At 28.4% G+C, this 15373-nt stretch overlaps 1 protein-coding gene across 2 annotated transcripts in view; it reads right to left on the bottom strand.

Moving 5' to 3' along the window:
• Positions 1-15373, bottom strand: part of LOC130449794 (semaphorin-1A) — a 294931-nt gene that overhangs the window by 13470 nt on the left and 266088 nt on the right. For both annotated transcript variants that reach the window (XM_056787799.1, XM_056787798.1), the window contains exons 4-5: positions 11822-11930; positions 1113-1308 (exon numbers count right to left, since the gene is read on the bottom strand). In XM_056787799.1, the coding sequence (XP_056643777.1) occupies positions 1113-1308; positions 11822-11930 (305 nt within the window). The remainder of the gene's footprint in view (positions 1-1112; positions 1309-11821; positions 11931-15373) is intronic.

Below are 15373 nucleotides of genomic sequence, written 5' to 3'. Positions count from 1 at the left end.
CGCCGTCATTAATGGTAAATAAATCAACTACTATTCCGACATATAATCGAAACTAATAGAATCCCACACTTTTGTGATATAAACTCGCTATAATTCGAGGTTAGTTGATTTATTTTGTACGACAAAAATTTCACAAAAACAAACCACAAAAAATCGAGTGAATAAATAAGAAAAACAAATTTTTTCGCCCAAAAATCTATTTTATTAATCAACTTAATCTTTTTCGACAATCCAAACAATCATTTCAACTTTTCTCCAACTTCTAAATACCGGGGTTGTAAAAGAATTTGTCTCTAACCTCAAATTAGAATCAATGTCAACCAATTGCTTCTCAATTTGGGCCGAATTTACTACCGACTAACATTTTTTTACAAGAAAATAATAGCTAGTACTCACTAGGGGTCAAATCGGGACTATACTGTGGTTGAATAACCTAATTCGTTCAATTTAATCATCGTTTCCATCGACCTTTGAATCGGCGCATAGTTATTTGACAGTTGGTACATCGTAAACGTCATATGTATTTGTCAATGACAGCGCCATCTGTGCGTCAGTCACAGTCAAATCCGATCGATCAAAATCGGGATAAATCGAAGTCGAAAAGTAAGAAAAGAAACAAACTTTAATCGAAAACAGAAAAAATACTGTAGTAGAGGTAAAAAGAAGAAGAACGCACGAATAAATAGGAGCCATCTATGATCATTTATATCAAAATTAAAAGTTACTTCGTCTTACTAATAAATAATAATAAAAATACGAAAAAGTCGAAGCTAAATATTGATACGAACTCGTCCATTGATATAAACCGTGAAGTGGGTTCTGTTTTATTACGTTAATATAATCCAAAATTTGGCGAACGCGCTGATTTCTATTCATATACAACGTGAAAAATCTTTGTATTGTTTTTATAAACCGTTTACTTAATATTGTGACTGTTTTTTTATTTCCAATTTGTTTATTTGCGGTATTCTAGAATCGGAATTATCCAGAAAGTTGTTAGATATAAATAAACGACAGTTTATCAGCCAAAGTTAGGAAAAAATATGTAAAATATACGAGTGGTAGTACAAAACTTGGGAAAAATGGGAAAATAAAAAAAATTACGAACTTACCGACGTAGATAGCCGTGGAATTATGATGGGGGTCGTAAGGGCACACGGCTTGGCCTGGTTTCTCTTTGGAGACGGTGTAATTTTTCGTTAAAATATTGTATTCCCTGCAGATCGGTTTGAAAGCGTTGGTGCCGCAAAGTAAAAGTTTCCCCGTGTCGGTTTTGGCCATAATCCTGATATAATTTTGACAGTTTTCCTGAAATAAAAAAGAAAATCTTAATCACTTAATTTTTGCTAAGAGGTTTCTTCATAAATCCACATTTTAAATTGCGTAAAATCACGTGAATTGTCTGACGGCATCTAACCACCGAATGATTCGTTCCGCGGGACTGAATGCGGTCGCGTTTGCTGTGGAGTTTTACCGAATCGGCGTCTAGGACTTCTAGGGATCTTCTAGGACTCCCAAATCTCAATATAAGTCAACTATTTATGCGAAATTATTCTCAAATTAAACTATTTTGATTCGAAACCTGGATTAAATTTGGTTGTATGATTATGGTAACTTTTAAACGAACAATCTGTATAATATACAATGTTTGATTATGTTTTAATACCTCCTCTAAGTATTTTTAATAAATAATTACAATTTATGATATTTTTTTTCAGAATGTTTCTTTATGGCGAACGACGATCTAAATATCTAAATATCTCCTAAACCATAAATTTTATCGAGTTAAACAAAGAATACATTTTTGTTAAAAATCGATTGGAAAATTGATTTTTGTTATCTACAAATTGTACAGGTTGTCTCTGTAATAGTTAACTATTGATCGAGTTCTAATTTTACAACTTTGCAGTCCTATAACTCAGAAATGGTCGTATGAGGGAATGAATTTTTTGTATCGAATCCCGGAACACTCTGTATAATACGAATTATGGAAATAAGCATTTAGTAACGATATTTTTCAGAAAAAAAAAAACTATTTTCTACTATTTTCTGCTGTGGCACTGCCCCTTTTTTCATTATTTTGATTAATTTTTACTGTCCCTTGATAATTATATCGTCAATATTCATACGCTCTCTTGAAATCAATAAATTGAGCACCATTTCTATTATTTATTTTTATTTTTCTTTGTGCTGAGTATTTTCGTTGTTTTCTTTTAATTTTCTGCAATTTTCTTGTCCCTCTATGTGCCCCCTTTTTATTTTTGTTTCATATTTATAACAATTGGGAACTTTTTCTGTTAGTTTTATTATAACATAACCTCATTTTTGTTAATTTTCAACGGTTTCTGGTTATTTTTATCGCTAATAATCATACGACCCCCTTTTCTATTAATTTTATTATAAAATAACCTTATTATAGTCAATTTTTGGTGGTTCCTGATTATTTTTTTTTTACCAAAAGTCATACGCCCTTTCGGAATCGATAAATCAATTACTTTATGATTTTTTCATCTCATTTTCTTGACTTATTAGAATGAAGTAAGTTTAGAAAAAAATTCTAAAATTTGGAAATGAAAGGTTTTAAATTTTTGTGGGAAGGAGTTTTTTAAATATACGAGGAGTTCAAAAAATATATCAGTTGCTCTAAAAACAAATTATTATAGACGGAAAATTCATAAAAATGGGATTTTTTGGAAAACTATATATTTAATTTAGAAAATAATAATATTTTTGAATTTTTTGAACGAAAACACATAATATACATCATTTTTTTGCAAAATTTAGCTAAAAATAAGTATTTCCAACTATTTCATAAAAAAATTTGACGTGCTTGTATAAAAAATTCTGTATTTCCGAAACCATTTGACATATTCGTTTATTTTTGACATCAATCAATTAAGAAAATGTGTATCTAAGTAACTGTGTGTATTGAATTTCTTCAGTCCCATATTTGTAAGAAATATACAGGGTTAAGTACGAGTAAGTTTTTTTTTGAAAAATATCACTAAAAATTTGACATGGTCGTATAAAAAATTATGTATTTCCGAAACCATTCGACATATTCGTTTATTTTCGACATCAATCAATTAAGAAAATGTGTATCTAAGTAACTGTGTGTATTCAATTTCTTCAGTTCGATATTTGTGAGGAATATACAGGGTTAATTACAAGTACGTTTTTTTTTCGAAAAATATCACTAAAAATTTGACATGGTCGTATAAAAAATTCTGTATTTCCGAAACCATTTGACATATCCAATTATTTTTTACATAAATCAATTAAGAAAATGTATATCTAAGTGACTGTGTGTATTAAATTTCATCAGTTCCATATTTGTGAGAAATATACAGGGTTAAATACGAGTAATTTTTTTTTCGAAAAATATCACTAAAAATTTGACATGGTCGTATAAAAAATTCTGTATTTTTGAAACAATTTGACATATTCGTTTATTTTTGACATCAATCAATTAAGAAAATGTGTATCTAAGTAACTGTGTGTATTCAATTTCTTCAGTTCCATATTTATGAGAAATATACAGGGTTAAATACGAGTAATTTTTTATTCGAAAAATATCACTAAAAATTTGACATGGTCGTATAAAAAATTCTGTATTTCCGAAACCATTCGACATATCCTTTTATTTTTGACATAAATCAATTAAGAAAATGTATATCTAAGTAACTGTGTGTATTAAATTTCTTCAGTTCGATATTTGTGAGAAATATACAAGGTTAAGTACGAGTAATTTTTTTTTCGAAAAATATCACTAAAAATTTGACATGGTCGTATAAAAAATTATGTATTTCCGAAACCATTCGACATATTCGTTTATTTTTGACATCAATCAATTAAGAAAATGTATATCTAAGTAACTGTGTGTATTCAATTTCTTCAGTTCCATATTTATGAGAAATATACAGGGTTAAATACGAGTAATTTTTTTTTCGAAAAATATCACTAAAAATTTGACATGGTCGTATAAAAAATTCTGTATTTCCGAAACCATTTGACATATCCTTTTATTTTTGACATAAATCAATTAATAAAATGTATATCTAAGTAACTGTTTGTATTAAATTTCATCAGTTCCATATTTGTGAGAAATATACAGGGTTAAATACGAGTAATTTTTTTTTCGAAAAATATCACTAAAAATTTGACATGGTCGTATAAAAAATTCTGTATTTTTGAAACAATTTGACATATTCGTTTATTTTTGACATCAATCAATTAAGAAAATGTGTATCTAAGTAACTGTGTGTATTCAATTTCTTCAGTTCGATATTTGTGAGGAATATACAGGGTTAATTACAAGTACGTTTTTTTTCGAAAAATATCACTAAAAATTTGACATGGTCGTATAAAAAATTCTGTATTTCCGAAACCATTTGACATATCCAATTATTTTTTACATAAATCAATTAAGAAAATGTATATCTAAGTGACTGTGTGTATTAAATTTCATCAGTTCCATATTTGTGAGAAATATACAGGGTTAAATACGAGTAATTTTTTTTTCGAAAAATATCACTAAAAATTTGACATGGTCGTATAAAAAATTCTGTATTTTCGAAACAATTTGACATATTCGTTTATTTTTGACATCAATCAATTAAGAAAATGTATATCTAAGTAACTGTGTGTATTAAATTTCTTCAGTTCGATATTTGTGAGAAATATACAAGGTTAAGTACGAGTAATTTTTTTTTCGAAAAATATCACTAAAAATTTGACATGGTCGTATAAAAAATTCTGTATTTTTGAAACAATTTGACATATTCGTTTATTTTTGACATCAATCAATTAAGAAAATGTATATCTAAGTAACTGTGTGTATTCAATTTCTTCAGTTCGATATTTGTGAGGAATATACAGGGTTAATTACAAGTACGTTTTTTTTCGAAAAATATCACTAAAAATTTGACATGGTCGTATAAAAAATTCTGTATTTCCGAAACCATTGGACATATTCGTTTATTTTCGACATCAATCAATTAAGAAAATGTATATCTAAGTAACTGTGTGTATTAAATTTCATCAGTTCCATATTTGTGAGAAATATACAGGGTTAAGTACGAGTAAGTTTTTTGAATATCAACGCTAACTAACCAAATTTTTTTTCCACGTATTAATTCAGAATATTATTCTATTAAATTATACATGTCACGCCCCGAAGTTGCGCTTCTGAATACAACTGTGTTCGAATCATTTTATATGCAAATTGAGCTTGGTCTCAACATTCAAGAAGATATAGTTGTGGTATATTGGGAAATTACCAAGAAATGAGTTTCCAACAAAGTTTTACTTCCAGGAAGATAAAACATAGACGCAGTTAAATTTTTTACTACGCGAAAACCGAGTCCTTATAATAATTAACAAATTAAAACGGAGTTAATCGTCGACGTAAATCGATTTTGAGATAGAACTAACTTTTAAAAGCGTAAACCGAGAAAATGCGGTTCGATATCCGAAGAAAATCTTTATCGGCCTCGTATACTCGGTAATCAGTACACCCCATATTCCGTGCTAGATGCTTCCGAGTTAATCCCATAAACTTACACCGTTCCAAAAGATAAGCGAACTCCTTGCGGAAATATACGTACGGTGTAGACGTAGCTTAACGATTTCGTATCGAAAATAGAAACCAGGTACGTATTTACGTGAAAAATCGTTCGTTTTAGACATTAATGGTATCGTTTAGAGCGTTAAATCATACTAGAACGATAAAAAATGTAAAAAAACTACTACGAGGTGTGTTTAAAAAGATCTAAACGACAATATGTGCTACGATTAATCGCTTGATTATCAAGCAGCGCCACCTAGCGAGAGGTAGTTTTACCGTGACACAAATAGAACTGTCAAAAGTCAAAAAGTTTTAAGAAAATTATAACCGATGAAAAGTAATGCAACATTTTGTGTAACCCCGTATATATATGAATGTAAATTCTTAGTAACGCCACTGATAGTCGATATCTTCGCTATATCTTCATGCGGCTTTTAACAAAGACGATCTTCTGCACTAAAATGACGCCATTATTTAGAATCGTTCGCGTTGAAAAAAAAACCCCTATCGAGGGGGTCCTTTCAGCCCTATTCCGGCGTCCCATCGCTAGGAAACACTCACAATCTTTTTATCCAAGTCGAAAAAACATAGACGCACGAAAATTTTTTCACTAGGTATCAAATTTGTTTGAAAAAAAAATTGTATTTAAATAAACGTGTCGGCCATAGCAACGTTCCGGTGACAGAACCTCGTTCATCATCACCAACATTTTAAATCCTTTTAAAACCTACGTGAAAACTAATTAATCAAACTGGATCAAGAAATAATTCACCGACAGTACATATTACTTTGTTTATACACTAAAAAAAAGTTAATGTTGAAACAAATTGTTAATAAAAAACAATACGTCGAACGCGCTATAAAATTCTGACAGATATCATCATAAATATGTCAGTTGTCAACTGTCAAAGTGTAGACAATAATTAGTAATGAAAATCGTAACGTGTTGTTACCGGGGATTGTCGAAAAGTCAATAAAATCAGACGTGTTTTGTAAATTAACGAAATTTTGTACAAGGTGGTTTATTATTATTATTATTTATATAATAAGAGTGTCGTCTGTATTGGGCGTTACGATATTTTGTTAGTTATGGATTATACTGTTAAAGAATGAAGAAGAAAATGAAAATAAAAAGCAACGGCGGGCTAGGAAATCATTAGAGAGGCATAAAGCAGCTTTTAAATTATAGGAGGGCGTTTCTTTCGGGAAATAAAAATGTATTATTGTCTAGATTACGGAAATACGACATTTTTGGCTAGCGAATGGAAGCTTTTGATCTAATCCACCGGCGAATGTAATGTAAAATGTATTTTTGAATATTTAATAATGATATTATTAGTAAATAATTAATTTTTTGTGAAATTATTATGGAAAATTTATTATAAAAACAATAACAATCTCTCCACGAGCTATGTGACGTGATGGTTATTGAATTGTATCACATTATAGCTAAAAATAATGTCGTTGGAAATATTTCGTTTTAAATTGGAAAAAAATGTAGAAAATATATAAAATATACAACAATTGATAGGTTAAGAATAATTTTACACCGAAATAACATATTTTTTGTACAGAAATAGTGGTTGAGGATTGATATTGAATCCATAGTCCTTAAAAATGGACGTAAACTAAAAAATAGCGTTTTAAATTGGGAAAAAACTGAGTATAATGTATGAAAAAGTAGAAAATTTTTAATAAAATGTGAAAATATCGGGAATATTAAAAAATAAAAACGTTAAAATATTATTTTATGTGTTCAAATTACGTTTTAAAGATTATTAAATGATGAATAAATCGATTTTTGGATTGAGGAAAGTAGTGGAAGAAAGATATATGCGGTTAATGATTTTTAAAAAAGGATTTAGGTCGAAAACTTGCCATTTAAATAAAGAAAAATTGACTAGAACGTAGTAAGTTTGAAAAATTTTGAAAGATGAAAAGTATTTTTGTAGAATTTCCTCTTCGTGAGATAAAAATATGAAAAAAAATTTTAGGTTTGGTTAAATTTTTTGTGGAAAGGTGTTTTTTAATACGAGGAGTTCAAAAAAGGTATCAGTTGCTCTAAAAATAAATTATTATAGGCGAAAAATTCAGGAAAATTCATTAAAATGAGTTTTTTTTGGAAAACTATACATTCGATTTGAAAAATAACATAATTTTTGAATTTTTCGAACAAAACCACATAATATACAACAATTTTTTGCAAACTTTAGCTAAAAACATGTATTTCCAACTATTTCATAAAATATTTGACGTGCTTGTATAAAAAATTCTGTATTTCCGAAACCATTTGACATATTCGTTTATTTTTGACATAAATCAATAAAAAAAATGTGTATCTAAGTAACTGTGTGTATTGAATTTCTTCAGTCCCATATTTGTAAGAAATATACAGGGTTAAGTACGAGTAATTTTTTATTCGAAAAATTTCACTAAAAATTTGACATGTTCGTATAAAAAATTATGTATTTCCGAAACCATTTGACATATCCAATTATTTTTTACATAAATCAATTAAGAAAATGTATATCTAAGTGACTGTGTGTATTAAAATTCATCAGTTCCATATTTGTGAGGAATATACAGGGTTAATTACAAGTACGTTTTTTTTCGAAAAATATCACTAAAAATTTGACATGGTCGTATAAAAAATTCTGTATTTCCGAAACCATTTGACATATTCGTTTATTTTTGACATCAATCAATTAAGAAAATTTGTATCTAAGTAACTGTGTGTATTCAATTTCTTCAGTTCGATATTTGTGAGGAATATACAGGGTTAATTACAAGTACTTTTTTTTTCGAAAAATATCACTAAAAATTTGACGTGGTCGTATAAAAAATTCTGTATTTCCGAAACCATTTGACATATTCGTTTATTTTTGACATCAATCAATTAAGAAAATGTATATCTAAGTGACTGTGTGCATTAAATTTCATCAGTTCCATATTTGTGAGAAATATACAGGGTTAAATACGAGTAATTTTTTTTTCGAAAAATATCACTAAAAATTGGACATGGTCGTATAAAAAATTCTGTATTTCCGAAACCATTTGACATATTCGTTTATTTTTGACATAAATCAATTAAGAAAATGTGCATCTAAGTAACTGTGTGTATTCAATTTCTTCAGTTCGATATTTGTGAGAAATATACAGGGTTAAATACGAGTAATTTTTTTTTCGAAAAATATCACTAAAAATTTGACATGTTCGTATAAAAAATTCTGTATTTCCGAAACCATTTGACATATCCAATTATTTTTTACATAAATCAATTAAGAAAATGTATATCTAAGTGACTGTTTGTATTAAATTTCATCAGTTCCATATTTGTGAGAAATATACAGGGTTAAATACGAGTAATTTTTTTTTCGGAAAATATCACTAAAAATTTGACATGGTCGTATAAAAAATTCTGTATTTTCGAAACAATTTGACATATTCGTTTATTTTTGACATCAATCAATTAAGAAAATGTGTATCTAAGTAACTGTGTGTATTCAATTTCTTCAGTTCGATATTTGTGAGGAATATACAGGGTTAATTACAAGTACGTTTTTTTTCGAAAAATATCACTAAAAATTTGACATGTTCGTATAAAAAATTATGTATTTCCGAAACCATTTGACATATCCAATTATTTTTTACATAAATCAATTAAGAAAATGTATATCTAAGTGACTGTGTGTATTAAATTTCATCTGTTCCATATTTGTGAGAAATATACAGGGTTAAATACGAGTAATTTTTTTTCGAAAAATATCACTAAAAATTTGACATGGTCGTATAAAAAATTCTGTATTTCCGAAACAATTTGACATATTCGTTTATTTTTGACATCAATCAATTAAGAAAATGTGTATCTAAGTAACTGAGTGTATTCAATTTCTTCAGTTCGATATTTGTGAGAAATATACAGGGTTAAATACGAGTAATTTTTTTTTCGAAAAATATCACTAAAAATTTGACATGGTCGTATAAAAAATTCTGTATTTCCGAAACCATTTGACATATCCTTTCATTTTTGACATCAATCAATAAAAAAAATGTAAATCTAAGTAACTGTGTGTATTAAATTTCATCAGTTCCATATTTGTGAGAAATATACAGGGTTAATTACAAGTACGTTTTTTTTCGAAAAATATCACTAAAAATTTGACATGGTCGTATAAAAAATTCTGTATTTCCGAAACCATTTGACATATTCGTTTATTTTTGACATCAATCAATTAAGAAAATGTGTATCTAAGTAACTGTGTGTATTCAATTTCTTCAATTCGATATTTGTAAGGAATATACAGGGTTAAATACGCGTAATTTTTTATTCGAAAAATTTCACTAAAAATTTGACATGTTCGTATAAAAAATTATGTATTTCCGAAACCATTTGACATATCCAATTATTTTTTACATAAATCAATTAAGAAAATGTATATCTAAGTGACTGTGTGTATTAAATTTCATCAGTTCCATATTTGTGAGAAATATACAGGGTTAAATACGAGTAATTTTTTTTTCGAAAAATATCACTAAAAATTTGACATGGTCGTATAAAAAATTCTGTATTTCCGAAACCATTTGACATATTCGTTTATTTTTGACATAAATCAATTAAGAAAATGTGTATCTAAGTAACTGTGTGTATTCAATTTCTTCAGTTCGATATTTGTGAGAAATATACAGGGTTAAATACGCGTAATTTTTTATTCGAAAAATTTCACCAAAAATTTGACATGTTCGTATAAAAAATTATGTATTTCCGAAACCATTCGACATATTCGTTTATTTTTGACATCAATCAATTAAGAAAATGTATATCTAAGTGACTGTTTGTATTAAATTTCATCAGTTCCATATTTGTGAGAAATATACAGGGTTAAATACGAGTAATTTTTTTTTCGAAAAATATCACTAAAAATTTGACATGGTCGTATAAAAAATTCTGTATTTCCGAAACCATTTGACATATCCTTTTATTTTTGACATCAATCAATAAAAAAATGTAAATCTAAGTAACTGCGTGTATTAAATTTCATCAGTTCCATATTTGTGAGAAATATACAGGGTTAATTACAAGTACGTTTTTTTTCGAAAAATAACACTAAAAATTTGACATGGTCGTATAAAAAATTCTGTATTTTCGAAACAATTTGACATATTCGTTTATTTTTGACATCAATCAATTAAGAAAATGTGTATCTAAGTAACTGTGTGTATTCAATTTCTTCAGTTCGATATTTGTAAGGAATATACAGGGTTAAATACGCGTAATTTTTTTTTCGAAAAATATCACTAAAAATTTGACATGGTCGTATAAAAAATTCTGTATTTCCGAAACCATTTGACATATCCAATTATTTTTTACATCAATCAATTAAGAAAATGTATATCTAAGTGACTGTGTGCATTAAATTTCATCAGTTCCATATTTGTGAGAAATATACAGGGTTAAATACGAGTAATTTTTTTTTCGAAAAATATCACTAAAAATTTGACATGGTCGTATAAAAAATTCTGTATTTTCAAAACAATTTGACATATTCGTTTATTTTTGACATCAATCAATTAAGAAAATGTATATCTAAGTAACTGTGTGTATTCAATTTCTTCAGTTCCATATTTATGAGAAATATACAGGGTTAAATACGAGTAATTTTTTATTCGAAAAATATCACTAAAAATTTGACATGGTCGTATAAAAAATTCTGTATTTCCGAAACCATTGGACATATCCTTTTATTTTTGACATAAATCAATTAAGAAAATGTATATCTAAGTAACTGTGTGTATTAAATTTCTTCAGTCCCATAATTGTGAGGAATATACAGGGTTAAATACGAGTAATTTTTTTTTCGAAAAATATCACTAAAAATTTGACATGGTCGTATAAAAAATTCTGTATTTCCGAAACCATTTGACATATCCTTTTATTTTTGACATCAATCAATAAAAAAAATGTAAATCTAAGTAACTGTGTGTATTAAATTTCATCAGTTCCATATTTGTGAGAAATATACAGGGTTAATTACAAGTACGTTTTTTTTCGAAAAATAACACTTTATAAAATTATATTATCCACGATTATGTAACGGCAACGTTGTAATACAAAAAAAAATTACAGTTGATATTGATGATTGATTGATTATACTGATGATCAAGCCGAAATATTCCACCAAGGATAAAAAGGACGCGCGTATAATGATAAATTATTGTCACGTCATTTCCAAAATTTTCTTGTATGAAGGTACTTACCTCGTCTTTGCCCTTAACTACACACATTTTGGCATCGTGTTCGTTGGAAAACCAAAGTAGCCTTTGTTGTTCGGTAAGTTCCGCCAAAGTTAAATTATAGACGACGTTTCTGTAACAAATAAACAACATCAGAATCGATATAATAAAATGTTCAACATGCCAATGAAACTCCAAATATAATTTATGAGCAAAGTTAATTGGAAAATTTCCACGATAATGAACACAAAATCGAAAGAAAAAAATTATTTCACTGTGTATTAAACATTCTTTCGGAATGATAACACAATTCGAAGCCAGCTAAAGGCAATAAAAGTTAGTTAACTATAATTAGAGTCAAGACAATTTGGCAGGAATTAAAAGCATTTCCACCATTTGTTTTGGGGTTAATGTTCCCCTATTAGGCAGTATCCAAGTTAAAATATGCAGTTGGGAAACTGGAAAATTGTCAAAATGCATTTCCGGAGCTAATGCTGCAGGAAAATACCAATTCAATTGGTGTAAATGACATAATTATGTAACAATTTATGTATCTTGATAATACGATATCCGTTGACCAAATACGTATGTTATAAAGCTAATATTAATGAAAATCGTTAACAAGAAGTAAATTGATGTTTTTTCTTCATTATTAACCCCGGTAATTGCTTATTTAACCCCATTTACACCCCCAATATGCAGTATATCGAGGTGTCACTTCATCTCGGAACTATATAAGAAATATACAGTAAGTTAATCATCTTTAAGATAATTTTTTTCGCTGTATGGCATCGAGGTACAATATGTAAGCTATCTTGATGAAATCTAATCGCTCGAAACAACTCTATGACTCAAATATAGAGCTGTCAAGTCTCTATGTAACCAGCAGGTAAAAAAATTCGATTCAAGACAAAAAATCTTTAATAGAACGTCTAGAATCTCAAAGGTATAACTCTTGGCTTTATAATGAATGTGCTATGTTGTTATTGAGTCTCGTGGTAAACTCTGGAAACAGCGCTCTGACTTTATCTGGTCTTGTTGCTGCAGGGTGACCGCTCGAGAAGCTTTATGTATTAACAATGAAAGTTGCTGTGGATATGGAAAAAAAAAACGATCGAAATTGCGTTCAGTCGTGACTTATTTAACGTTCTTTACTACTGCTGACTATCTTTGGGTCATAATTGAACATCTGATTGTATCTGAAGTATTTTTATGATAAAACTCACCGTTTTACTGATTCAAAGTCAATAATCAAAAAAATGAGTTTTTCGTGAGTTTTATCATAAAAATACCTTAGACAAAAATTGTAGATCATAAAATTATCTACAAAAAACGTGCTAATACTTTTTATCCTACGAGCCACCGTTTCTGAGATATAATGATTCAAAAAGTTGTAAAAGTTTTGAATGGTTTCACATTTTACAACTTTTTGAATCGTTATATCTCAGAAACGGTGGCTCGTAGGAAAAAATGTATTGATACGTTTTTTGTAGATAATTTTAAAATCTACAATTTTTGTTGGAGGTATTTTCATGATAAAACTTAACGTTTTGCTGATAATCGCGAAAAACTAATTTTTTTGACATTTGACCTTGAATCAGCAAAACGGTGAGTTTTATCATGAAAATACCTTCGACGAAAATTGTAGATCACAAAATTATCTTCAAAAAACGTGCTAATACTTTTTATCCTACGAGCCACCGTTTCTGAGATATAATGATTCAAAAAGTTGTAAAAGTTTTGAATGGTTTCACATTTTACAACTTTTTGAATCGTTATATCTCAGAAACGGTGGCTCGTAGGAAAAAATGTATTGATACGTTTTTTGTAGATAATTTTAAAATCTACAATTTTTGTTGGAGGTATTTTCATGATAAAACTTAACGTTTTGCTGATAATCGCGAAAAACTAATTTTTTTGACATTTGACCTTGAATCAGCAAAACGGTGAGTTTTATCATGAAAATACCTTCGACGAAAATTGTAGATCACAAAATTATCTTCAAAAAACGTGCTAATACTTTTTATCCTACGAGCCACCGTTTCTGAGATATAATGATTCAAAAAATTGTAAAAGTCTTGAATGGTTTCACATTTTACAACTTTTTGAATCGTTAATCTCAGAAACGGTGCTTTATACGAAAAAAAGTATCGATACGTTTTTTGTAGATAATTTTATAATCTACAATTTTTGTTGGAGGTATTTTCATGATAAAACTTAACGTTTTGCTGATAATCGCGAAAAACTAATTTTTTTGACATTTGACCTTGAATCAGCAAAACGGTGAGTTTTATCATGAAAATACCTTCGACGAAAATTGTAGATCACAAAATTATCCACAAAAAACGTATTAATACTTTTTCTCATACAAGCCACTATTTCTGAGAATTAACGATTCAAAAAATTGTAAAAGTTTTTAATGGTTTCACTTTTTACAACTTTTTGAATCGTCATATCTCAGAAACGGTGGCTCGTAGGAAAAAAAGTATTGATACGTTTTTTGTAGATAATTTTATGATCTACAATTTTTGTCTGGGGTATTTTTATGATAAAACTCATCGTTTTACTGATAATCGCGAAAGACTCATTTTTTTGACATTTGACCTTGAATCAGCAAAACGGTGAGTTTTATCATAAAAATATCTCAGACAAAAATTGTAGATCATAAAATTATCTACAAAAAACTTATTAATACTTTTTCTCATACAAGCCACTATTTCTGAGATATAACGATTCAAAAAATTGTAAAAGTTTTTAATGGTTTCACTTTTTACAACTTTTTGAATCGTCATATCTCAGAAACGGTGACTCGTAGGAAAAAAAGTATTGATACGTTTTTTGTAGATAATTTTATGATCTACAATTTTTGTCTGGGGTATTTTTGTGATAAAACTCATCGTTTTACTGATAATCGCGAAAGACTTATTTTTTTGACATTTGACCTTGAATCAGCAAAACGGTGAGTTTTATCATAAAAATATCTCAGACAAAAATTGTAGATCATAAAATTATCTACAAAAAACTTATCGATACTTTTTTTCGTACGAGCCACCGTTTCTGAGATATAACGATTCAAAAAGTTGTAAAAGTTTTGGATGATTTCACTTTTTACAACTTTTTGAATCGTTGTATCTCAGAAACAGTGGCTCGTAGGAAAAAATGTATTGATACGTTTTTTGTAGATAATTTTATGATCTACAATTTTTGTCTGGAGTATTTCTATGATAAAACTCACCGTTTTGCTGATAATCGCGAAAAACTCATTTTTTTCATGGGAATTTAAGTAGCTTCACTCTTATTTATTTTTTGGTCTAATTTGACCGGACTATTATCAATTTCTCATAATTCCACTTCGCTTCGTGTCTTTTCTGACACATCCAAACGTAGTAACCCCAATCATTGTCAAAATCATTTCATTAAATGTTCACGTTCGATTTATGCAGAATAAGAAACGCCAAAGTTGGTTAGTCGTCTAAATCACAACGGATCTCATTAGATTTCATTTGAAGCGGCCCTCAATTAATATAATCCCGCCGAGTTTTTGCTGTATTTCCTCCTTTAGAAGCACGATCATCA

This window comes from Diorhabda sublineata, chromosome 10 (genome assembly GCF_026230105.1).
Source record: "Diorhabda sublineata isolate icDioSubl1.1 chromosome 10, icDioSubl1.1, whole genome shotgun sequence".
In the NCBI taxonomy this organism is placed as follows: domain Eukaryota; kingdom Metazoa; phylum Arthropoda; class Insecta; order Coleoptera; family Chrysomelidae; genus Diorhabda; species Diorhabda sublineata.
Note: the sequence above shows the minus strand (reverse complement) of the source record. Positions and strands in the feature narration are given on the sequence as shown.